At 48.6% G+C, this 26,245-nt stretch overlaps 1 protein-coding gene across 1 annotated transcript in view; it reads left to right on the forward strand.

The window, feature by feature from the left end:
- The window catches only part of LOC124006304 (chordin-like), a 33,727-nt gene extending 12,479 nt beyond the window's left edge, over window positions 1–21,248 (forward strand). The window contains 15 exon segments of the mRNA XM_046316235.1: window positions 784–921; window positions 4,904–4,986; window positions 8,117–8,179; window positions 8,181–8,265; window positions 10,574–10,680; window positions 10,806–11,085; window positions 11,997–12,238; window positions 12,387–12,500; window positions 14,918–15,109; window positions 15,336–15,429; window positions 15,598–15,654; window positions 17,356–17,459; window positions 17,617–17,874; window positions 18,838–18,931; window positions 19,688–21,248. Of these exon segments, the coding sequence (XP_046172191.1) occupies window positions 784–921; window positions 4,904–4,986; window positions 8,117–8,179; window positions 8,181–8,265; window positions 10,574–10,680; window positions 10,806–11,085; window positions 11,997–12,238; window positions 12,387–12,500; window positions 14,918–15,109; window positions 15,336–15,429; window positions 15,598–15,654; window positions 17,356–17,459; window positions 17,617–17,874; window positions 18,838–18,931; window positions 19,688–19,752 (1,976 nt within the window). The 3' untranslated portion in view covers window positions 19,753–21,248.
- The last annotated feature ends 4,997 nt before the right edge of the window (window positions 21,249–26,245 follow it).

Raw genomic sequence — 26,245 nt, forward strand, 5'->3', positions numbered from 1 at the left:
TTTGTTTCATCAGACCAGAGGATATTTCTCCAAAAAGTACCATCCCCATGTGCAGTTGCAAACCGTAGTCTGGCTTTTTAAAGGCGGTTTTGGAGCAGTGGCTTCTTCCTTGCTGAGCGGCCTTTCAGGTTATGCTGATATAGGACTTGTTTTTTACTGTGGATATGGATACTTTTGTATCTGTTTCCTCCAGCATCTTCACAAGGTCCTTTGCTGTTGTTCTGGGATTGATTTGCACTTTTCACACCAAAGTACGTTCCTCTCTAGGAGACAGAACGCGTCTCCTTCCTGAGCGGTATGACGGCTGCGTGGACCCATGGTGTTTATTCTTGCATACTATTGTTTGTACAGATGAACGTGGTACCTTCAGGCGTTTGTAAATTGCTCCCAAGGATGAACCAGACTTGTGGAGGTCTACAATTATTTTTCTGAGGTCTTGGCTGATTTCTTTTGATTTCCCCATGATGTCAAGCAATGAGGCACTGAGTTTGAAGGTAGGCCTTGAAATACATCCACAGGTACACATCCAATTGACTCAAATTATGTAAATTAACCTACCAGAAGCTTCTAAAGCCGTGACATCATTTTCTGGAATTCTCCTAGCTGTTTAAAGGCACAGTCAACTTAGTGTATGTATTCAGTAATGTATACAGATCATATTGTAAACAGTATCTGCATGAGAACACAGTGGATGGCCTTCATACCTTTTTTTGACTGTATTTGGTTATGTGTGTATATCATGTGTGTTTATAATGTGAGTGTGATATCTGTGTGACCCCACAGAGACGTTCAGCTCCACTCTGACCTCAGAAAAAGAGCATTCTGGGATGGGAGGCATCGCCATGCTGACTCTGAGTGACACGGAGAACAACCTTCACTTCATCCTCATACTGCAGGGATTGATACAACACAGACAGAGAGGTGAGAGGGGAGGGAGGACTGATACAACACAGACAGAGAGGTGAGAGGTGAGAGGGAGGACTGATACAACACAGACAGAGAGGTGAGAGGGGGAGGGAGGACTGATACAACACAGACAGAGAGGTGAGAGGGGGAGGGAGGACTGATACAACACAGACAGAGAGGTGAGAGGGGAGGGAGGACTGATACAACACAGACAGAGAGGTGAGAGGGGAGGGAGGACTGATACAACACAGACAGAGAGGTGAGAGGGGAGGGAGGACTGATACAACACAGACAGAGAGGTGAGAGGGGGAGGGAGGACTGATACAACACAGACAGAGAGGTGAGAGGGGGAGGGAGGACTGATACAACACAGACAGAGAGGTGAGAGGGGGAGGGAGGACTGATACAACACAGACAGAGAGGTGAGAGGGGAGGGGGGACTGATACAACACAGACAGAGAGGTGAGAGGTGAGAGGGAGGACGGATACAACACAGACAGAGAGGTGAGAGGGGAGGGAGGACTGATACAACACAGACAGAGAGGTGAGAGGGGGAGGGAGGACTGATACAACACAGACAGAGAGGTGAGAGGGGGAGGGAGGACTGATACAACACAGACAGAGAGGTGAGAGGTGAGAGGGAGGACGGATACAACACAGACAGAGAGGTGAGAGGGGAGGGAGGACTGATACAACACAGACAGAGAGGTGAGAGGGGGAGGGAGGACTGATACAACACAGACAGAGAGGTGAGAGGGGGAGGGAGGACTGATACAACACAGACAGAGAGGTGAGAGGGGGAGGGAGGACTGATACAACACAGACAGAGAGGTGAGAGGGGAGGGAGGACTGATACAACACAGACAGAGAGGTGAGAGGGGGAGGGAGGACGGATACAACACAGACAGAGAGGTGAGAGGGGAGGGAGGACTGATACAACACAGACAGAGAGGTGAGAGGGGGAGGGAGGACTGATACAACACAGACAGAGAGGTGAGAGGGTGAGGGAGGACTGATACAACACAGACAGAGAGGTGAGAGGGGAGGGAGGACTGATACAACACAGACAGAGAGGTGAGAGAGGAGGGAGGACTGATACAACACAGACAGAGAGGTGAGAGGGGGAGGGAGGACTGATACAACACAGACAGATAGGTGAGAGGGGGAGGGAGGACTGATACAACACAGACAGAGAGGTGAGAGGGTGAGGGAGGACTGATACAACACAGACAGAGAGGTGAGAGGGGGAGAGAGGACTGATACAACACAGACAGATAGGTGAGAGGGTGAGAGAGAGAGGGATGGGGGAGGGAGGACTGATACAACACAGACAGATAGGTGAGAGGGTGAGAGAGAGAGGGATGGGGGAGGGAGGACTGATACAACACAGACAGAGGGGGAGAGAGGGATGGGGGAGGGAGGGGTGTGTGGGAGGGAGGACTGATACAACACAGACAGAGAGGTGAGAGGGGTAGAGAGGGGGATGGGGGAGGGAGGACTGATACCTTCAGCCATAAGACAAGAGACTACAGGTTGTTTTGGGACTAGGGAGTAGGTGCTAAAACAAGAAACTAGGGATTGTTTTTGGGACTAGGGTGTGGAGGCCAAGACAAGTGACTTGGGGTTGTTTTGGGGCTGGGGACTAGGGACTAGGGAGTACATTAAGGCATTAAACAAGAGACTATGGGTTGTTTTGGGACTAGGGAGTGGAGGCCAAGACAAGTGACTTGGGGTTGTTTTGGCACTGGGGACTAGGGACTAGGGAGTACATTAAGGCATTAAACAAGAGACTATGGGTTGTTTTGGGGCTGGGGACTAGGGACTAGGGAGTACATTAAGGCATTAAACAAGAGACTATGGGTTGTTTTGGGACTGGGGACTAGGGACTAGGGAGTACATTAAGGCATTAAACAAGAGACTATGGGTTGTTTTGGGACTAGGGAGTAGAGGCCAAGACAAGAGACTATGGGTTGTTTTGGGACTAGGGAGTGGAGGCCAAGACAAGTGACTTGGGGTTGTTTTGGCACTGGGGACTAGGGACTAGGGAGTACATTAAGGCATTAAACAAGAGACTATGGGTTGTTTTGGGACTAGGGAGTAGAGGCCAAGACAAGTGACTTGGGGTTGTTTTGGGACTAGGGAGTGGAGGCCAAGACAAGTGACTTGGGGTTGTTTTGGCACTGGGGACTAGGGACTAGGGAGTACATTAAGGCATTAAACAAGAGACTATGGGTTGTTTTGGGACTAGGGAGTAGAGGCCAAGACAAGAGACTATGGGTTGTTTTGGGACTAGGGAGTAGAGGCCAAGACAAGTGACTTGGGGTTGTTTTGGGACTGGGGACTAGGGAGTACATTAAGGCATTAAACAAGAGACTATGGGTTGTTTTGGGACTAGGGAGTAGAGGCCAAGACAAGTGACTTGGGGTTGTTTTGGGACTAGGGAGTAGAGGCCAAGACAAGTGACTTGGGGTTGTTTTGGGACTAGGGAGTAGAGGCCAAGACAAGAGACTATGGGTTGTTTTGGGACTAGGGAGTAGAGGCCAAGACAAGTGACTTGGGGTTGTTTTGGCACTGGGGACTAGGGACTAGGGAGTACATTAAGGCATTAAACAAGAGACTATGTGTTGTTTTGGGACTAGGGAGTAGAGGCCAAGACAAGAGACTATGGGTTGTTTTGGGACTAGGGAGTAGAGGCCAAGACAAGAGACTATGGGTTGTTTTGGGACTAGGGAGTAGAGGCCAAGACAAGAGACTATGGGTTGTTTTGGGACTAGGGAGTAGAGGCCAAGACAAGAGACTATGGGTTGTTTTGGGACTAGGGAGTAGAGGCCAAGACAAGAGACTATGGGTTGTTTTGGGACTAGGGAGTAGAGGCCAAGACAAGTGACTTGGGGTTGTTTTGGCACTGGGGACTAGGGACTAGGGAGTACATTAAGGCATTAAACAAGAGACTATGGGTTGTTTTGGGACTAGGGAGTAGAGGCCAAGACAAGTGACTTGGGGTTGTTTTGGCACTGGGGACTAGGGACTAGGGAGTACATTAAGGCATTAAACAAGAGACTATGGGTTGTTTTGGGACTAGGGAGTAGAGGCCAAGACAAGAGACTATGGGTTGTTTTGGGACTAGGGAGTAGAGGCCAAGACAAGTGACTTGGGGTTGTTTTGGCACTGGGGACTAGGGACTAGGGAGTACATTAAGGCATTAAACAAGAGACTATGGGTTGTTTTGGGACTAGTGAGTAGAGGCCAAGACAAGAGACTATGGGTTGTTTTGGGACTAGGGAGTAGAGGCCAAGACAAGAGACTATGGGTTGTTTTGGGACTAGGGAGTAGAGGCCAAGACAAGAGACTATGGGTTGTTTTGGGACTAGGGAGTAGAGGCCAAGACAAGAGTCTATAGGTTGTTTTGGGACTAGGGAGTAGAGGCCAAGACAAGAGACTATGGGTTGTTTTGGGACTAGGGAGTAGAGGCCAAGACAAGATACTATGGGTTGTTTTGGGACTAGGGAGTAGAGGCCAAGACAAGTGACTTGGGGTTGTTTTGGCACTGGGGACTAGGGACTAGGGAGTTCCTTAAGGCATAAAACACGAGACTATGGGTTGTTTTGGGACTAGAGAGTAGAGGCCAAGACAAGTAACTTGAGGTTGTTTTGGGACTGTGGACTAGGGAGTAACTTAGGGGCTAAGACAAGAGACTAGAGGTTGTTTTGGGGCTGGGGACTAAGGAGTACCTTACGGAATAAGACGAGACTAGAGGTTTTTTTGGGACTGGGGACAAGGGAGAACCTTAAGGAATAAGACAGGCGACTAGAGGTTGTTTTGGGACTAGAGAGTAGGGGCTAAGACAAGAGACTAGAGGTTGTTTAGGGACTGGGGACTAGGGAGTAAGTTAGGGGCTAAGACAAGAGACTAGAAGTGGTTTTGGGACTAGGGAGTGCTGTGAGGCAGTGTGACATGGTTCTAAGTTTGTTCTGTGTGCTCTCTCTCGGCCCTGTAGACTCCCCCCTGGTGCCCATCCGGGTACGACTGCAGTACAGCCAACATGTCCTGAGAGAGATCCATGCCAACGCCACCGCCTATGTATGTTATATAAACTACTCACACACACACACACACACACACACACACACACACACACACACACACACACACACACACACACACACACACACACACACACACACACACACACACACACACACACACACACACACACACACACACACACACACACACACACACACACACACTCTTTCTCACTTTCTCTCTCTCTCTCTCTCTCTCTCTTTCTCTTTCTGCTTCTCTCTTGAACACAAACCAGATCCTAACCTTAACCATTAGGTGGAAAACACACATCAAGACAAACCAAGAGTCATGAGGAAGGGGGGGAAACAGATGACATCGTGACATCAGGGACAAACCAAGAGGCATGACGAAGGGGGGGAAACAGATGACATCGTGACATCAGGGACAAACCAAGAGTCAGGAGGAAAGGGGGGGAAACAGATGACATTGTGACATCAGGGACAAACCAAGAGTCAGGAGGAAAGGGGGGAAACAGATGACATTGTGACATCAGGGACAAACCAAGAGTCAGGAGGAAAGGGGGAAACAGATGACATTGTGACATCAGGGACAAACCAAGAGTCAGGATGAAAGGGGGGGAAACAGATGACATTGTGACATCAGGGACAAACCAAGAGTCAGGAGGAAAGGGGGGAAACAGATGACATTGTGACATCAGGGACAAACCAAGAGTCAGGAGGAAAGGGGGGAAACAGATGACATCGTGACATCAGGGACAAACCAAGAGTCAGGAGGAAAGGGGGGAAACAGATGACATTGTGACACTGTGACGCTGAGGTTCCTTCCCCACATCCTACTGCAGTTGACAGTACTGTTAAACCTCCATAGAGATGTGATGGACAAAGAAAAAGAGAGAGAGTGGATGGGGGTTGTTAGAGACAGATGTAGTGAGGAAGAGATGGAGGGATGAGACAGAAAAGAGAGATGGAGGATGAGAGACAGAAAGGAGAGAGTGAGGGAGAGATGGAGGATGAGAGACAGAAAGGAGGGAGTGAGGGAGAGCTGGAGGATGAGAGACAGAAAGGAGGGAGTGAGGGAGAGATGGAGGATGAGAGATAGAAAGGAGAGAGTGAGGGAGAGATGGAGGATGAGAGACAGAAAGGAGAGAGTGAGGGAGAGATGGAGGATGAGAGACAGAAAGGAGAGAGAGTGAGGGAGAGAGAATGGGACGGCATGCACACTCCTCACACATGTCAGTGGTTAGTTGTCTGTGGAACCAGAAAGAGGGAGGGATAGAGGGAGGAGGAGGGATGAAAGGAGGGGTCTGTTTTTGATCTGGTGGGAATTATGTGAATTTGAGAGTTGATGTGCCCCTCTTTTTGTTTTACACCCACACACACATACACCAAGTAGTCTTTACGTTACATGACCAAAAGTATGTGGACATCTGCTGGCCGAACATATCATTTCAAAATCATGGGCATTAATATGGAGTTGGTCCCCACTTTGCTGCTATAACAGCCTCCACTCTTCTGGAAAGGTTTTCCACTAGATGTTGGAACATCGCTGCTGGGACTTGCTTCCATTCACAAGAGCATTAGTGAGGCTGGGCACTGATGTTGGGCGATTAGTCCTGGCTCGCAGTCGGCATTCCAATTTATCCTAAAGGTATTCGACGGGATTGAGGTCAGGGCTTTGTGCAGGCCAGTCAAGTTTTTCCACACTGATCTCGACAAACCATTTCTATATTGACCTCGCTTTGTGCACTGGGGCATTGTCGTGCTGGAACAAGAAATGGTCTTTCCCAAACTATTGCCACAAAGTTGGAAACACATAATTGTCTAGAATATCATTGTACACTGTAGCGTTATGATTTCCCTTCACTTGAACTAAGGGGCCTAGCCTGAACCATGAAAAATATCCCTAGACCATTATTCCTCCACCAAACTTTACAGTTGGCACTATGCATTGGAGCAGGTATCGTTCTTCTGGCTTCCGTCAAACCCAGATGTGTCCATCGGACTGCCAGATGGTGAAGTGTGATTCATCACTACAGAGAATGCGTTTCCACTGCTCCAGAGTCCAATGGCTGCTAGCTTCACAACACTCCAGACGACGCCTGGCATTGTGCATGGTGATCTTAGGCTTATGTGCGGCTGCTCGGTCATGGAAACTCATTTCATGAAGCTCCAGACGGACAGTTATTTTGCTGACTCTGCTTCCAGGATTTTTACACGCTTCATCCCTCGGCGGTCCTGTTCTATGAGCTTGTGTGGCCTACCACTTTGCGGCTGAACCGTTGTTGCTCCTCAACGTTTCCACTTCACAATAACATCACTTACTGTTACCGGGGCAGCTCTAGCAGGGCAGAAATTTGATGAACTGACTTGTTGAAAAGGTGGCATCCTATGACGGTACCACGTTGAAAGTCACTGAGCTCTTCAGTAAAGGCCATTCTACTGCCAATGTTTGTCTATGGATATTTAATGGCCGTGTGCTTGATTTTATACACCTTTCAGCAACAGTGTGGCTGAAATAGCCAAATCCACTCATTTGAATGGTAGTGTGTGCTCTCCTCCCTTTCCTGCTCTTATATATTACCATCCTTCTTTACTTTCCTTTCATCTCCAATCATGCTTTTTACTCTCCACATTTCTCAATCACTCCTTCCTTCCTCCTTTCCTTCCTTACCTTCCCTCCTGTCATTCCTCCATCCCTCCCTCTCTCCCTCTCTCCCTCTCTCTCTCTCTTGGCTCAATTCTGTCCCTGGATTTATTGTACATGGATATTTCTATTGAAATGTGTCCCGGGGTCATAAGAGTAATGTGTTCACCACAGTCATACACATGTCACATTAATACAACATTTTTCAAATAACTTTCCAATCTCTGTTTATCTAAAGTTCTGGCGGTTGGAAGGATATGGGTGCATGGTGTGAGATATTAACCCCATAGCAAGCCATATTTCTGGTGTGTCTAAGGCCTGTGTGTGTGTGTGTGGGGGGGGGGGGGTTGTTGAGAGAGACAGAGAGAGTGTGTTCTTGTGACATAATGAGTGTGTTTCAGTGTCTGTATGTGTGTTTGAGTAGAATTACTTTGTGAGTTTATCTAATTACAACCCCTTGTGTGTTTGTTTCTGATAAGTCTGACGATGTATCACCATTTCCCCAACGTTCTCCCATTAGGACCCAGACTTTGCTGAGGTACTGACAGACCTGAACAGTCGGGAGCTCTTCTGGTTGTCAAGGGGGCCAGCTGGTGATCGCCGTAGAAACCGAGGGCCCGGACCCGAGACACATCTCTGGCTTCATCACTGGAAGGAAGTCATGTGACAGTAAGTGCCACGTCCCTTTATGTAGAACAACCAACCAATCAATCAGCCCACAGTCAGTCACTCAGACAGGTGACATGTTGATTCGATTAAGTTACTCGAGTCGCTCAACATCAAACATGCATCTTCTGTCATCCCATCACACCTGAAATGAGAGACAGAGACCTCAGAGGAATGTGTTTTGTCTTTCAGTTCACTTGTTCCCCTTCTATTCCTCCATGGCTGTTTTAGAAATTCTCTCTCTTCTATACATACTCCTTTCTTTGAAGTCTTATCACTGAAGTAAAACGATGTTTATAGCCCCGCTGTTTGACTTGGTGGTCCACCAAGACCGGGAGAGGAGGTGTGTCGTAGACAAAGTCTGAGACAATTCAGCACACACATGTTCCATTCAAGCGACTCTAATGCAAACATACTTATGTACTTAGATCCCCCCCACACACACTCACACACACATTGTCTTTTTCATACGCACACACACACACATGGTCTTTTTCATACACACACACACACACACACACACACACACACACACACACACACACACACACACACACACACACACACACACACACACACACACACACACACACACACACACACACACACACACACACACACACACACACACACACACACACACACACACACACACACTGGGCGATGCCAAGGTCACAGTCTGCTGGACCTCACTCTCCATACTGGTGTTCCAGCTCCATGATTAACAGGTTGACGTTATGTGTGAAGAATTCAACCCAAAACACTCGTTTCACTCTCTCCTTACATCTCTTTCTCTCTCTCTTGCTCTCTCTCTCTCTCTCTCTCTCTCTGCCTGTCTCTCTTTCTCTCTCTCTCTCTCTCTCTCTCTCTGCCTGTCTCTCTTGCTCTCTCTCTCTCTCTCTGCCTGTCTCTCTTGCTCTCTCTCTCTGCCTGTCTCTCTTGCTCTCTCTCTCTCTCTCTCTGCCTGTCTCTCTTGCTCTCTCTCTCTTGCTCTCTCTCTCTCTCTGCCTGTCTCTCTTGCTCTCTCTCTCTCTCTCTCTCTCTGCCTTTCTCTCTTGCTCTCTCTCTCTCTCTCTCTCTGCCTGTCTCTCTCTCTCTCTCTCTCTCTCTGCCTGTCTCTCTCTCTTGCTCTCTCTCTCTCTCTGCCTGTCTCTCTCTTGCTCTCTCTCTCTCGCTCTCTCTGCCTGTCTCTCTCTCTCTGCCTGTCTCTCTCTCTCTTGCTCTCTCTCTTGCTCTCTCTTTCTCTCTCTCTGCCTGCCTGTCTCTCTCTCTCTCTCTCTCTCTCTCTCTCTCTCTCTCTCTCTCTCTCTCTCTCTCTCTCTCTCTCTCTCTCTCTCTCTCTCTCTCTCTCTCTCTCTCTCTCTCTCTCTCTCTCTCTCTCTCTCTTGCTCTCTCTCTCTCTCTCGCTCTCTGCCTGTCTCTCTCTCTCTGCCTGTCTCTCTCTCTGCCTGTCTCTCTCTCTCTGCCTGGCTCTCTCTCTCTTGCTCTCTCTCTCTCTCTCTCTCTCTCTCTCTCTCTCTCTCTCTCTCTCTCTCTGCCTGTCTCTCTTGTTCTGTTCTTGTTCTGTCTTGAACTCCTTCCCCTCTTTCACTCCCATTCAGACTTTTTTTGAGTAGTTTTCTCCCTTCTTTTCTCTTCTCTCCTTCTCTATTTGTCTTTCCCTGTCTGTCTTCTAAGCCCCTTGGTGTTCAACAAGGGTTACCTCATCCCACGGTTTAACCTTGGGTTAGAGTGTGCATGTGTTGGGGGGTACACCACTTAAGCTAGAATTCTCTCTTTTAAGATGACACACACATACCCCTCCTCACCCCAAAGGTCTGTATGGACGAGTTGTGCTCTATTCCGGTCCCTGTGATTGTCCCCTTTGGTGGAGTGATGACATGGGGTGTGTGTGCATGTGTGTGTGTGTCGTTCTACAGCGGAGACGTGAGAGAATGTGTTCTGGCCCTCTCTCGGCTCCCCCCTGTCTGACTCTCCAGACTAACATGGTGAATTATAACACGACAGAGAGCATTGCCTCATCTCGCATGCAAGAGCTGCCTCATCACACACAGATTAGTCTGTAGTAGTCTGGGTCTGGGGCTGAAATGGAAAGGGAACAATGTTTTGAGATCAGAATCAGGGAGACCCTACTCATACTCCCTCTCTCATCATCCTCTCTCGTTCCACCTTCAATTCGCTTTATGGAAACGTGAAAAAAATTCAAATGTGGCACTGCGTGTTCATCTGTTATGTAGAAATAATTTACTAACACGTTTTCCTATCTCACTTCTCTCTTTCTGTCCTCCACTCCCTCTCTTTCTCTCTCCAGCCATCCAGAGTGTCATGTCCAGTGGTGATGCATTGACACCAGGGAAGACAGGTGGTGTGGGATCAGCATTCTTTCATCTCCATGACAACGGCACTCTGGACTACCAGGTATGGATCTGAACTGAATTTAATTGATTTGAAATAAATGAATCAAATGGAATTGTACTGTCACTATTTACATTTCTGAACTGAACTGAACCACCAAACCAACCCATATCCTGCTCCGTCCACAGGTCCAGATAGCGGGGTTATCCAGTGAAGTGGTGGGTCTGACCATCGAGCTAAAGCCTCGGCGGCGCAGTAAGCGCTCCGTGCTGTATGACCTAGCTCCAGAGTTCGACAGGCCCAGCGGGCGAGCGACGGGAAGCTGGAGTCGTCTGGAGGCGCGTCACATCCACATGCTGCTGCAGAACGAACTGTTCATCAACGTGGCTACAGCACACAGCCAGGAGGGGGAGCTACGCGGACAGATCAGGGGCCTGCTCTACAACGGTCTGGAGGCACCCAGATATGGTGAGACACTGACCTCAGACCAGAGCAGAAACTAGGGCTGAATCCTAAATCAACCCCCTTTGTCTCGCTCCTTCATTTGTGCATTCGCTCATCCATTCGTGAATTGTTTTTGAGTTTGCGCCATTTCACACTAGAATGGAGTCGCGCATAATTATGAGCCACCTGTGTTTGACACAGGTAACACATGAAATACCTCCCAAATGACATGTTTAACTGTGACTGTTATCTTATAAAATGACAGGGGATTTTTTCCTATTTGAATTTCATGTCCATTTTATTATTTAAATGTGGAACATGCATTGCATCATTCAAGTCAAGATTATATCCCGAACCTCTGTCACAGCCGGCCGCTACCGGTAGACCCATGAGAAAATTGGCCCAGTGTTGTCTAGATTAGGTGAGGGTTTGGCTGGCAGGGATGCCCTTGTCCCATCGCGCTCTAGCGACTCCTTTGGCTAGCCATGCGCATGCACGTTGACATGGTCGCCGGGTGTACAGTGTTTCCCCCAACACATTGGTGCGGCTGGCTTCGGGGTTAAGTGGGCGTTGTGTCAAGAAGCAGTGCGGCTTGGTGGGGTTGTGTTACTACAGTATGTCCTGAAGTTGATTGATCCCCTCTCTTGAAATTACCCTTTGAGTTTTGTTAGTAACACGTGACAATGGAAGGCCCTCCGAGCGATTTGGTAGTGGACTGGTTGAGGATTCACCATAGAGAAACTCAAATACACTGAGGTTGAGTAAATGCATAGTTCGGATGGATACTCCAGTCCTCTAGACTAGAGACAGTGTCCACAGAGGCACCCTTATAAAGTATCTGAAAGAAAAACATTGATCCCAATTTGAGAAAATTCTCTTTAACTCTACTCTTTTGCTTTTCATTCATATTTAATTCTCACCTTCTCCTTCCCTAGAGATCCCTATCCCTCTGGCAGGCCAGTTTGTGGCCCCTCCAGTCCTGACCAGTGCTGGGGGCCATGCCTGGGTGTCTGTGGATGAGCGCTGTCACCTCCATTATGAGATCGTGGTGGCAGGCCTCAGCAAAGCTGATGACCTCACAGTCAGCGCCCACCTTCATGGATTTGCTGAGATCGGAGAGCTTGGCGAGAGCAGCACCAATCACAAGAGACTGCTGACAGGGTTCTACGGTTCTCAGGTAGGCAGAGGGAGACGCATGAATAATCACAGACACACAACTTCGTCATGACAGTATGATATAGATCATGTATACATACAGCAGAATCTTATTCTCTCTCTCTCGCTCTCTCTCGCTCTCTCTCGCTCTCTCTCGCTCTCTCTCGCAGGCCCAGGGTGTGTTGAAGGACATCAGTGTAGAGTTGTTCCGTCACCTGGACAGAGGGACAGCCTTCATTCAGGTCAGCACCAAGGTCAACACCAGAGGAGAGATACGTGGACGGGTGAGTAGGACCTCAACCACTTAACAACCGTTAATCAACCACTCTAAAATCCTAACACAGTGCTCAACCTCAACCGTAGCTCGATCCACACTCCTCACACTCTCAATCCACACTCTTCAGTTTGATCATGCATTACTGGAATATATTGAGATGGAGCGATAACAGGTGGAGGAGAGGAGGGAGGGAGCTGAGGCTCCTTAGGGCCCTAGTCAGCTGTGTGTGTGTGTGTGTGTGTGTGTGTGTGTGTGTGTGTGTGTGTGTGTGTGTGTGTGTGTGTGTGTGTGTGTGTGTGTGTGTGTGTGTGTGTGTGTGTGTGTGTGTGTGTGTGTGTGTGTGTGTGTGTGTGTGTGTGTGTGTGTGTGTGTGTGTGATTGCTCACTTAGCCAGTGTGGGCCACTCACTGGCAGGTGGTCTTGTGTTTTTAATGACATTTTGTTGAAAAGTACAAGTTTTGTGAGGACACACACACACAAATACATCGTTACACGCTAACATATCTGCAGGTGGCTTGGTTTATGATTTTGTCTTAGCTGCCAGGGATTAGAATGGAAGAAAGAAACGTGTGAGGACACACACACACACACACACACAGTAAGGTCCGGTAGTTTTAATATTAAACAGGTCTGACACATAAACAGCCATCTGACGTGGAGCCGTAGAGACATGGGCGGAAAGCTGGCTGAACGCTCCATTTAGGACTAATTTACAAGTACACTTTATAACAAGGCACAAGGGAGGTTTGTCCAACAAATCACTGAAATCCTAACCTCTGTCTTCCCCCCTCTCTCCCTACTTCCTCCTCCTTGTACTCTATCTCTTGGTCCCTTCTCTTATTCTCCTATTCTCATGCTCACCCCTTTTCTGCTCCTCTCTATCTATGTCCCTTTCTCATGCTCACCCCTTTTCTGCTCCTCCTCTATCTATGTCCCTTTCTCATGCTCACCCCTTTTCTGCTCCTCCTCTATCTATGTCCCTTTCTCATGCTCACCCCTTTTCTGCTCCTCCTCTATCTATGTCCCTTTCTCATGCTCACCCCTTTTCTGCTCCTCTCTATCTATGTCCCTTTCTCATGCTCACCCCTTTTCTGCTCCTCCTCTATCTATGTCCCTTTCTCATGCTCACCCCTTTTCTGCTCCTCCTCTATCTATGTCCCTTTCTCTCATGCTCACCCCTTTTCTGCTCCTCCTCTATCTATGTCCCTTTCTCATGCTCACCCCTTTTCTGCCCCTCCTCTATCTATGTCCCTTTCTCATGCTCACCCCTTTTCTGCTCCTCTCTATCTATGTCCCTTTCTCATGCTCACCCCTTTTCTGCTCCTCCTCTATCTATGTCCCTTTCTCATGCTCACCCCTTTTCTGCTCCTCTCTATCTATGTCCCTTTCTCATGCTCACCCCTTTTCTGCTCCTCTCTATCTATGTCCCTTTCTCATGCTCACCCCTTTTCTGCTCCTCTCTATCTATGTCCCTTTCTCATGCTCACCCCTTTTCTGCTCCTCCTCTATCTATGTCCCTTTCTCATGCTCACCCCTTTTCTGCTCCTCTCTATCTATGTCCCTTTCTCATGCTCACCCCTTTTCTGCTCCTCTCTATCTATGTCCCTTTCTCATGCTCACCCCTTTTCTGCTCCTCCTCTATCTATGTCCCTTTCTCATGCTCACCCCTTTTCTGCTCCTCTCTATCTATGTCCCTTTCTCATGCTCACCCCTTTTCTGCTCCTCCTCTATCTATGTCCCTTTCTCATGCTCACCCCTTTTCTGCTCCTCTCTATCTATGTCCCTTTCTCATGCTCACCCCTTTTCTGCTCCTCTCTATCTATGTCCCTTTCTCATGCTCACCCCTTTTCTGCTCCTCCTCTATCTATGTCCCTTTCTCATGCTCACCCCTTTTCTGCTCCTCCTCTATCTATGTCCCTTTCTCATGCTCACCCCTTTTCTGCTCCTCCTCTATCTATGTCCCTTTCTCATGCTCACCCCTTTTCTGCTCCTCTCTATCTATGTCCCTTTCTCATGCTCACCCCTTTTCTGCTCCTCCTCTATCTATGTCCCTTTCTCATGCTCACCCCTTTTCTGCTCCTCCTCTATCTATGTCCCTTTCTCATGCTCACCCCTTTTCTGCTCCTCCTCTATCTATGTCCCTTTCTCATGCTCACCCCTTTTCTGCTCCTCCTCTATCTATGTCCCTTTCTCATGCTCACCCCTTTTCTGCTCCTCCTCTATCTATGTCCCTTTCTCATGCTCACCCCTTTTCTGCTCCTCCTCTATCTATGTCCCTTTCTCATGCTCACCTCTTTTCTGCCCCTCTCTATCTATGTCCCTTTCTCAAGCTCGTCCCCTCTTTCTTTCTTTCTTTCTCTCTCTATCACCCCCTTTCCATTCTGCTCTCTCTTCCTCCCTCCTTCTGTCTTTCTCTCCCTACAGGTCCATGTGCCAAACAACTGTGAGTTTGGGACAAGGGGTGAGGTGGAGGTGGCTGAGTTTGATGGCCTGTTTGTGCATGATCCTGAGGAACTAAAGAAAGACCCCCGCACCTGTTTCTTCGAAAGTCAACACCACGCCCACGGCTCACTCTGGACCCCCAACTACAACAACTGTTTCACCTGCAGCTGTCAGGTAGGACTGTTCCAACTACAACCACTAGGGCGGTGCTATAGCTACGCATTCAATTAACTGCTGGTTTTCCAGACACTGATTAAGTCTAGTCCTGAACTAAGAAGCCCTTTCCATGGAGAATCTAGAAGTATAGTTTCTACTTCTATATTGAGTGACTTTGTGGCTAACCACTCTCTCTCTTCTTCTGTCCATTTTCTCTTCCCTCATCTCTCTGTTCTCCCTGTAGAAGCGCACAGTGATCTGTGACCCGGTCATCTGTCCAGTCCTCACCTGTTCTCGCACCATACAACCTGAGGACAAGTGCTGCCCCGTGTGTCTCGGTGAGTGTGTGTGTATGAGTGTGTGTGTTACTATGTTTGAATAGGATTGTGTGCTTGAGTGTGTTTTCCTTATTATTGAGAGGACTTACTATTGACATTTCACCACATTACGGTCGTAAGTTGTGAAATAATACTTTCCTGTGTCCGTTACCCCTGTCTGTCCTTTAGAGAGGAAAGACCCCAAGAACATGAAGACTCCAGAGAGGCTAGATGAGCATCCAGAAGGTTCTGAACCATCTCTCTGTCTGACTGTCACTCCCCTTTCTTTCTCACTTTCACCATCTGTCTGTTCCTCTGTCTCTCCATGCCAGGAGGCACTCGTTCTGTCTCTCTACATCACCCTCCCTCCTCTCCATCTGTCTGTTCCTCTGTCTCTCCCTGCCAGGAGGCACTCGTTCTGTCTCTCTACATCACCCTCCCTCCTCTCCATCTGTCTGTTCCTCTGTCTCTCCCTGCCAGGAGGCACTCGTTCTGTCTCTCTACATCACCCTCCCTCCTCTCCATCTGTCTGTTCCTCTGTCTCTCCCTGCCAGGAGGCACTCGTTCTGTCTCTCTACATCACCCTCCCTCCTCTCCATCTGTCTGTTCCTCTGTCTCTCCCTGCCAGGAGGCACTCGTTCTGTCTCTCTACATCACCCTCCCTCCTCTCCATCTGTCTGTTCCTCTGTCTCTCCCTGCCAGGAGGCACTCGTTCTGTCTCTCTACATCACCCTCCCTCCTCTCCATCTGTCTGTTCCTCTGTCTCTCCCTGCCAGGAGGCACTCGTTCTGTCTCTCTACATCATCCTCCCTCCTCTCAATCTATCTGTTCCTCTGTCTCTCCCTGCCAGGAGGCACTCGTTCTGTCTCTCTACATCATCCTCCCTCCTCTCCATCTGTCTGTTCCTCTGTCTCTCCCTGCCAGGAGGCACTCGTTCTGTCTCTCTACATCACCCTCCCTCCTCTCCTTCTGTCTGTTCCTATGTCTCTCCCTGCCAGGAGGCACTCGTTCTGTCTCTCTACATCACCCTCCCTCCTCTCCTTCTGTCTGTTCCTCTGTCTCTCCCTGCCAGGAGGCACTCGTTCTGTCTCTCTACATCACCCTCCCTCCTCTCCTTCTGTCTGTTCCTCTGTCTCTCCCTGCCAGGAGGCACTCGTTCTGTCTGTCTACATCACCCTCCCTCCTCTCCTGTCTGTTCCTCTGTCTCTCCCTGCCAGGAGGCACTCGTTCTGTCTCTCTACATCACCCTCCCTCTGTCTGTTCCTGTCTCTCCCTGCCAGGAGGCACTCGTTCTGTCTCTCTACATCACCCTCACTCCTCTCCTTCGTCTGTTCCTCTGTCTCTCCCTGCCAGGAGGCACTCGTTCTGTCTCTCTACATCACCCTCCCTATGTCTGTTCCTCTGTCTCTCCCTGCCAGGAGGCACTCGTTCTGTCTCTCTACATCACCCTCCCTCCTCTCCATCTGTCTGTTCCTCTGTCTCTCCCTGCCAGGAGGCACTCGTTCTGTCTCTCTACATCACCCTCCCTCCTCTCCATCTGTCTGTTCCTCTGTCTCTCCCTGCCAGGAGGCACTCGTTCTGTCTCTCTACATCACCCTCCCTCCTCTCCTTCTGTCTGTTCCTCTATCTCTCCCTGCCAGGAGGCACTCGTTCTGTCTCTCTACATCACCCTCCCTCTGTCTGTTCCTCTGTCTCTCCCTGCCAGGAGGCACTTGTTCTGTCTCTCTACATCATCCTCCCTCCTCTCCTTCTGTCTGTTCCCTCTGTCTCTTTGTGCCAACAGATATGTTTTACCTCTGAGATTGATATGTATTTCTAATGCTAAGAGTGTCCTCTATTTCTCTCATCCCTCTGAACCCCCCTGTACTCACTCACTCACTCACTCACTCACTCACTCACTCACTCACTCACTCACTCACTCACTCACTCACTCACTCACTCACTCAGGTTGTTACTTTGAGGGGGACCAGAAGATGCATGCTCCTGGGTCAACATGGCATCCATTCGTCCCTCCATTTGGCTACATCAAGTGTGCTCTCTGCACCTGCAAGGTAGACCTCTAGGTTACTTCTTCACAGCTCGGATGATGTAAGTTGATAAGTGATGCTAACAAAACATAATTAGAAACATAATCTTTCTGCAGCTTTGTAGAATTTAATGTAAATTATGCTAATTTCCCATTGTGTCTTTCCTCCTCTACTCCTGTAGGGGGCGACAGGCGAGGTGCACTGTGAGAAGGTGACGTGTCCAGCCCTGACCTGCAGTCGTCCGGTACGCCGTAGCCCCTCAGACTGCTGTAAGGAATGTCCGGAGGAAGACAAACCCCCCTTGGTGCACGCTGACATGATGCAGGCAGACGGAACGCGTCACTGCAAGTTTGGGAAGAACTTCTACCAGAACAGTGACAACTGGCACCCCCGTGTACCCCTGATGGGAGAGATGAAGTGCATCACCTGCTGGTGTGACGTGAGTATTACAGGGAGTCGGGGACCAGTCGGGGACCAGACAAGTCTTTTGCAAAATACAGACACTTAAGAGTGACTTTGGACCTGTTGCCAAGCAACAAAACTCAAGACAAAAAAGCTTCAGACTGTTGGACCTAAACCCCATAGACCAAAAAGGAAAAAAACACTGTAGAACTCCCTCTGTTTCAGTAAACCTTTAGAAAAAGACTCAACGTTTCTTCTGACTGAAGAAGTTTTTCCATGCCACTGTGCTCAATACATATTTGTACAGATAGAGTAGGGATGTTTCAGACTTTGTTGGGCTTCATAGCTGTAGGGATGGTCCATACCCCTTGTCTGGTCTATACCCCCTTGTCTGGTCCATACCCCCTTGTCTGGTCCATACCCCCTTGTCTGGTCCATACCCCCTTGTCTGGTCCATACCCCCTTGTCTGGTCCATACCCCTTGTCTGGTCCATACCCCTTGTCTGGTCCATACCCCTTGTCTGGTCCATACCCCTTGTCTGGTCCATACCCCTTGTCTGGTCCATACCCCTTGTCTGGTCCATACCCCCTTGTCTGGTCCATACCCCCTTGTCTGGTCCATACCCCCTTGTCTGGTCCATACCCCTTGTCTGGTCCATACCCCTTGTCTGGTCCATACCCCTTGTCTGGTCCATACCCCCTTGTCTGGTCCATACCCCCTGTCTGGTCCATACCCCTTGTCTGGTCCATACCCCCTTGTCTGGTCCATACCCCCTTGTCTGGTCCATACCCCCTTGTCTGGTCCATACCCCCTTGTCTGGTCCATACCCCTTGTCTGGTCCATACCCCTTGGGGAAACATTCCAGTGTCAGTGTGGGGAACTCTGGGATTTGAAGTGGAGCATTTTCTGGTTTCACAGCATTGTGAGAAGCATTCCTAATGTACCTCCCTTGGTCTCTCTCTCCCTCCCTCCCTCCTTTCTTTCTCTCCCTCTCGCCAGCATGGCGTGACTAAGTGTCAGAGGAAACAGTGTCCAGTCCTGACCTGTAGTAACATCACCCGCCGGGAGGGCATGTGCTGTCCTGAGTGCCAAGGTGACAAGCACACACAAACATACACCCTCCTCCCTCATGCTCCCTAGCCAGAGCATCCAAGCACACACAAACATACACCCTCCTCCCTCATGCTCCCTAGCCAGAGCATCCAAGCACACACAAACATACACCTCCTCCCTCATGCTCCCTAGCCAGAGCATCCAAGCACACACAAACATACACCCTCCTCCCTCATGCTCCCTAGCCAGAGCATCCAAGCACACACAAACATACACCCTCCTCCCTCATGCTCCCTAGCCAGAGCATCCAAGCACACACAAACATACACCCTCCTCCCTCATGCTCCCTAGCCAGAGCATCCAAGCACACACAAACATACACCCTCCTCCCTCAAGCTCCCTAGCCAGAGCATCCAAGCACACAAACATACACCCTCCTCCCTCATGCTCACTAGCCAGAGCATCCAAGCACACACAAACATACACCCTCCTCCCTCATGCTCCCTCGCCAGAGCATCCAAGCACACACAAACATACACCCTCCTCCCTCATGCTCCCTAGCCAGAGCATCCAAGCACACACAAATATACACCCTCCTCCCTCATGCTCCCTAGCCAGAGCACCCAAGCACACACAAACATACACCCTCCTCCCTCATGCTCCCTAGCCAGAGCATCCAAGGACACATGATTGAAATAGCGAGACATGCTCTCAATCCTGATGACATGCTTTCAAACAGTGATGAATCATGTAGTAATCACAGATTAATTCATATTGGATTGTCTCTTTTGTTTAGATTCCAAAGAGGAAGAGGAGGAGCTGATGAAAGTTCCGGAAAAGAAGAACAGCTGGAGACACTGAGCTGAGATCCCCCCCTCTCTACCTACTCCCTCATGGGCAGACCTAGACCTGCACACTGGGTCAGCTAACACCCCCCTAAAATCGAGACCCCTATAACCCTCCAGCCCCAACCCACAACCCCCCCGTCCACTCCCACCCCTTAGTCAGCCTAAGGATTGTAACGAAGGAAAGAAAGACAAACAGAAGAAAAGAAAGAAGCACTGAGGTGTCATGGAAGAGAATGGAAAGAAGGGAACAAAAAGAGTGGACCAACCACAGCTGCTGCAGCAGTGTCTTTTGACTGGTTCCTCCTTTGAAATTTGCCATTTTTGTTTTGTTTTCAGTTCTTTTGTCTCCCCGTGATGAATTTTGCCCACCCTTTCAAAAATCACATACAATTACCCTTCATATTCGAATACAACAAGGTTTGCTTAGTTTTTAAAATGGATGTGTTGGTAGTCTTTGCATTGTTAGGTGTGTGTGTGTGTGTGTGTGTCTGCCAGTGGTAAAAATGCTTGGTGGCTAGATGGAAACACACACAAAACATAGACTGAGCATCGCTGACTATCTGATAAACCAGCACCCCACATATGTCCTGTCATCCCATCCAGTCAGCACCACACATATGTCCTGTCATCCCATCCAGTCAGCACCACACATATGTCCTGTCATCCCATCCAGTCAGCACCACACATATGTCCTGTCGTCCCATCCAGTCAGCACCACACATATGTCCTGTCGTCCCATCCAGTCAGCACCACACATATGTCCTGTCATCCCATCCAGTCAGCACCACACATATGTCCTGTCATCCCATCCAGTCAGCACCACACATATGTCCTGTCATCCCATCCAGTCAGCACCACACATATGTCCTGTCGTCCCATCCAGTCAGCACCACACATATGTCCTGTCATCCCATCCAGTCAGCACCACACATATGTCCTGTCATCCCATCCAGTCAGCACCACACATATGTCCTGTCATCCTATCCAGTCAGCACCACACATATGTCCTGTCATCCCATCCAGTCAGCACCACACATATGTCCTGTCATCCCATCCAGTCAGCACCACACAAATGTCCTGTCATCCCATCCAGTCAGCACCACACAAATGTCCTGTCATCCCATCCAGTCAGCACCACACATATGTCATGTCATCCCATCCAGTCAGCACCACACATATGTCCTGTCATCCCATCCAGTCAGCACCACACATATGTGGAACTCTTCCCTTGGAAAAGCATAACACACCCAAGTATCTATTCTAATTGCTCACTGAAGAGATTAGAATATACAGTAACTTTACATAAACATTTGATTTAGATTTATTTGCAGCTCTGAGTCTGGTACCATTGACCTGTATTGCACCTCTTCATGTGGTTGTCTGTTTCTCATTTCAGTAATATGTATAATTATTTTAAAATACTTTGTATTAGTGTTGTTATTTTTCTGAATTTTGCTTGTATTTATTGAACGTTTGAAGAAAAAATTAAAGTTGTTTGTAAGAAATCGTCTTTTGACAATTTATTTGAAACCATGACATTTTCCACTCTCCTCCTCCCCTTCTCTCTTTATCTTAATCTCTATCTCTCTTTCATTTCTTCTCTCCACTCTTCCATTTCCCGTTTCAACTGGTTCCACTTTCCTTCTCCAAACTTTCTCTCTCTCTATCTCTCTCTCTACATACTGTATATATATATATGAACACTTATCTCCCTCTGATCTGTCTGTTTTTCTCTCCCTCTGATCTGTCTGTTTTCTCTCCCTCTGATCTGTCTGTTTTCTCTCCCTCTGATCTGTCTGTTTTCTCTCCCTCTCCTCCTCCCTCGTTCTGTCCAGCTGGATTTGAGGAATGGTGAAATGTGACAGACGTAGCTCCCCTCTCTCTCTCCCTCTGATCTGTCTGTTTTCTCTCCCTCTGATCTGTCTGTTTTCTCTCCCTCTGATCTGTCTGTTTTCTCTCCCTCTGATCTGTCTGTTTTCTCTCCCTCTGATCTGTCTGTTTTCTCTCCCTCTGATCTGTCTGTTTTCTCTCCCTCTGATCTGTCTGTTTTCTCTCCCTCTGATCTCTCTGTTTTCTCTCCCTCTGATCTGTCTGTTTTCTCTCCCTCTGATCTGTCTGTTTTCTCTCCCTCTGATCTGTCTGTTTTCTCTCCCTCTGATCTGTCTGTTTTCTCTCCCTCTGATCTGTCTGTTTTCTCTCCCTCTGATCTGTCTGTTTTCTCTCCCTCTGATCTGTCTGTTTTTCTCTCCCTCTGATCTGTCTGTTTTTCTCTCCCTCTGATCTGTCTGTTTTCTCTCCCTCTGTTCTGTCTGTTTTCTCTCTCTCTGATCTGTCTGTTTTCTCCCCCTCTGTTCTGTCTGTTTTCTCTCCCTCTGTTCTGTCTGTTTTCTCTCCCTCTGATCTGTCTGTTTTCTCTCCCTCTCCTCCTCCCTCGTTCTGTCCAGCTGGATTTGAGGAATGGTGAAATGTGACAAACAGACGTAGCTCCCCTCTCTCTCTCCCTCTGATCTGTCTGTTTTCTCTCCCTCTGATCTGTCTGTTTTCTCTCCCTCTGATCTGTCTGTTTTCTCTCCCTCTGTTCTGTCTGTTTTCTCTCCCTCTGTTCTGTCTGTTTTCTCTCCCTCTGATCTGTCTGTTTTCTCTCCCTCTGATCTGTCTGTTTTCTCTCCCTCTGATCTGTCTGTTTTCTCTCCCTCTCCTCCTCCCTCGTTCTGTCCAGCTGGATTTGAGGAATGGTGAAATGTGACAGACGTAGCTCCCCTCTCTCTCTCTGATCTGTCTGTTTTCTGATCTGTCTGTTTTCTCTCCCTCTGATCTGTCTGTTTTCTCTCCCTCTGATCTGTCTGTTTTCTCTCCCTCTGATCTGTCTGTTTTCTCTCCCTCTGATCTCTGTTTTCTCTCCCTCTGATCTGTCTGTTTTCTCTCCCTCTGATCTGTCTGTTTTCTCTCCCTCTGATCTGTCTGTTTTCTCTCCTCTGATCTGTCTCTGATCTGTCTGTTTTCTCTCCCTCTGTTTTCTCTCCCTCTGATCTGTCTGTTTTCTCTCCTCTGATCTGTCTGTTTTCTCTCTCCTCTGATCTGTCTGTTTTTCTCTCCTCTGATTTCTCTCTCCTCTGATCTGTCTGTTTTCTCCCCTCTCTGATCTGTCTGTTTTCTCTCCCTCTGTTCTGTCTGTTTTCTCTCCCTCTGATCTGTCTGTTTTCTCTCCCTCTGTTCTGTCCAGCTGGATTTGAGGAATGGTGAAATGTGACAAACAGACGTAGCTCCCTCTGATCTGATCTGTTTTTTCTCTCCCTCTGATCTGTCTGTTTTCTCCCCTCTGATCTGTCTGTTTTCTCTCCCTCTGTTCTGTCTGTTTTCTCTCCTCTGTTCTGTCTGTTTTCTCCCCTCTGTTCTGTCTGTTTTCTCTCCCTCTGTTCTGTCTGTTTTCTCTCCCTCTGTTCTGTCTGTTTTCTCTCCCTCTGTTCTGTCTGTTTTCTCTCCCTCTGATCTGTCTGTTTTCTCTCCCTCTCCTCCTCCCTCGTTCTGTCCAGCTGGATTTGAGGAATGGTGAAATGTGACAAACAGACGTAGCTCCCCTCTCTCTCTCCCTCTGATCTGTCTGTTTTCTCTCCCTCTGATCTGTCTGTTTTCTCTCCCTCTGATCTGTCTGTTTTCTCTCCCTCTGTTCTGTCTGTTTTCTCTCCCTCTGTTCTGTCTGTTTTCTCTCCCTCTGTTCTGTCTGTTTTCTCTCCCTCTGTTCTGTCTGTTTTCTCTCCCTCTGTTCTGTCTGTTTTCTCTCCCTCTGTTCTGTCTGTTTTCTCTCCCTCTGATCTGTCTGTTTTCTCTCCCTCTGATCGGTCTTTCTCTCCCTCTGATCTGTCTGTTTTCTCCCCCTCTGTTCTGTCTGTTTTCTCTCCCTCTGTTCTGTCTGTTTTCTCTCCCTCTGTTCTGTCTGTTTTCTCTCCCTCTGATCTGTCTGTTTTCTCTCCCTCTGATCTGTCTGTTTTCTCTCCCTCTCCTCCTCCCTCGTTCTGTCCAGCTGGATTTGAGGAATGGTGAAATGTGACAAACAGACGTAGCTCCCCTCTCTCTCTCCCTCTCCACCCTTCATCAGATGGCACTCTTTATTTTCCTCTCCTCCGTTCCATAGACATACACCACATGTGTTCTACAGCACCCGCAATGCACTCTGCCCCTGATGGACACACACACACACACACACACACACACACACACACACACACACACACACACACACACACACACACACACACACACACACACACACACACACACACACACACACACACACACACACACACACACACACACACACATAATGACTCAGCCAAAGGACAGACAGACTGAAACATAAACACACACTCTGCCCCTGAAGAAGGAACACACACACGTGCACACAGGTTAGTGTTTTTCCGTCACGAATCTGGTTCTGGAAGCAGCTCTGCAGAGTGGTCCCTAGCTGGCACAAACACAAAGTCATAAAATGTGTTTTTAAACCTAACCTTGACCACACTGCAAATCCTACTGCCTAACCCTAACCTTAAATTAAGACCAAAAAGCTCATGTTTGTTTTCATTAATTTATACAATATAGCCAATTCTATAGCCAATCTAAAGGGAAATTGTTCAGTTCTGCCTCCAGGACAAGACGCGTAACAACAAACGTCAACCTGCCACATGCACACTGATTCAGCCAAACGACACAGACTGAATATCTACCTCTCCCCCTATGGGCAAGGTAAATAGTATTGATGTAAATCACTTCCTACTGTAGAGCCAGCTGGTTGTGAGCTTGCCCAGTAGCATTTGTTGACCTTCCCATAGCAGAGAACAGAGCAGAGTAGAGGGAGAGGCCATGTTGTAAAGCCATCAGCAAGCCGGCTGACCGGCCAGCAGCCATACAGCTGGAGGCAAGGGTCAAAGGTCAACCATGCTGAACTATGGCTCTGTTCCCACAGCCTGGATCAGAGGCATGTCTACTGACTGACTGGGGAGGGAGGGATGTGGGTCTGCATCTGCATGCCATGGTGTTGGTGCATTTTCATTGCACATTCCTGTTTTCACTCCTTCTCTCTTACCCCCCTCTCTCATTTTTCTCTCTCTCTCTCTCTCTCTCTCTCTCTCTCTCTCTCTCTCTCTCTCTCTCTCTCTCTCTCTCATATATATATATATATATATATATATATATATATATATATATATATATATATATATATATATATATACGTGGCTTTGTGGGCCACAGGGCCTTTGAAAAGCATCTTAAATCTCTAGGCCTGAGATCTAGGCATGGGCAGGCAGCACAGGGCTCAGCTCCACACTAACCCCCTATAGCAGACAGCACACCCAGGGACACAGCCCCACCCAGACTGGGCTAGGAGAAAGTTACAGGGAAACAGCCCCACCCAGACTGGGCTAGGATAAAGTTACAGGGACACGGCCCCACCCAGACTGGGCTAAGAGAAAGTTACAGGGACACAGCCCCACCCAGACTGGGCTAGGAGAAAGTTACAGGAAAACAGCCCCACCCAGACTGGGCTAGGAGAAAGTTACAGGGAAACAGCCCCACCCAGACTGGGCTAAGAGAAAGTTACAGGGAAACAGCCCCACCCCGACTGGGCTAGGAGAAAGTTACAGGGAAACAGCCCCACCCAGACTGGGCTAAGAGAAAGTTACAGGGAAACAGCCCCACCCAGACTGGGCTAGGAGAACGTTACAGGGAAACAGCCCCCCCCCCCGACTGGGCTAGGAGAAAGTTACAGGGAAACAGCCCCACCCAGACTGGGCTAGGAGAAAGTTACAGGGAAACAGCCCCACCCAGACTGGGCTATGAGAATGTTACAGGGAAGCAGGATTCGAATGAGGAGAAAAGAGAGTGGGATTATAAAAATAGGAGAGAATGAAAAGAAGATCAGAGAGAAAGTGTGGGAGCAGATAGAGAGAGAGAATGGGGAGCGAGATTTAGAGGAAAGAACAGGAGGAGGAGGAGGTGGAGGAGGAGGAGGAGGAGGAGGAGGAGGAGGAGAGAGCTGTTGTTGTCCTGGTGTGACCCAGGGCTGTTTAACTTTCTCGAGGAGAAGTTACACGAAGGGAGAGGCCAGTAAACAAGGCTCCTGCATCATCAGAGAGAGAGAGAGAGAGAGAGAGAGAGAGAGAGAGAGAGAGAGAGAGAGAGAGAGAGAGAGAGAGAGAGAGAGAGAGAGAGAGAGAGAGAGAGAGTTAAAGAACCAAAGAGGAAGAGGGTAGAGAGACACAGTAAGAAAGACATGGACAGAGAGGGTTTTCCACTGCGTTAATTACTAACACTGTACCCCTCTCTTATAACAACAACAGCAGGATAACAGCTGTTAAAATCACCAGGAGTTAGCAACTCGGCAACAAACATGCTACCAACACTCACTGTTCACACACACGCACATACACACACACATACTACATTCATCCATTCAGTCCTTTCTGTTCCCCTACAGCGGTCTACTGTGCCCTCTAATGGTCGCTGACAAA

This window comes from Oncorhynchus gorbuscha, linkage group LG19 (genome assembly GCF_021184085.1).
Source record: "Oncorhynchus gorbuscha isolate QuinsamMale2020 ecotype Even-year linkage group LG19, OgorEven_v1.0, whole genome shotgun sequence".
In the NCBI taxonomy this organism is placed as follows: Eukaryota; Metazoa; Chordata; class Actinopteri; order Salmoniformes; family Salmonidae; genus Oncorhynchus; species Oncorhynchus gorbuscha.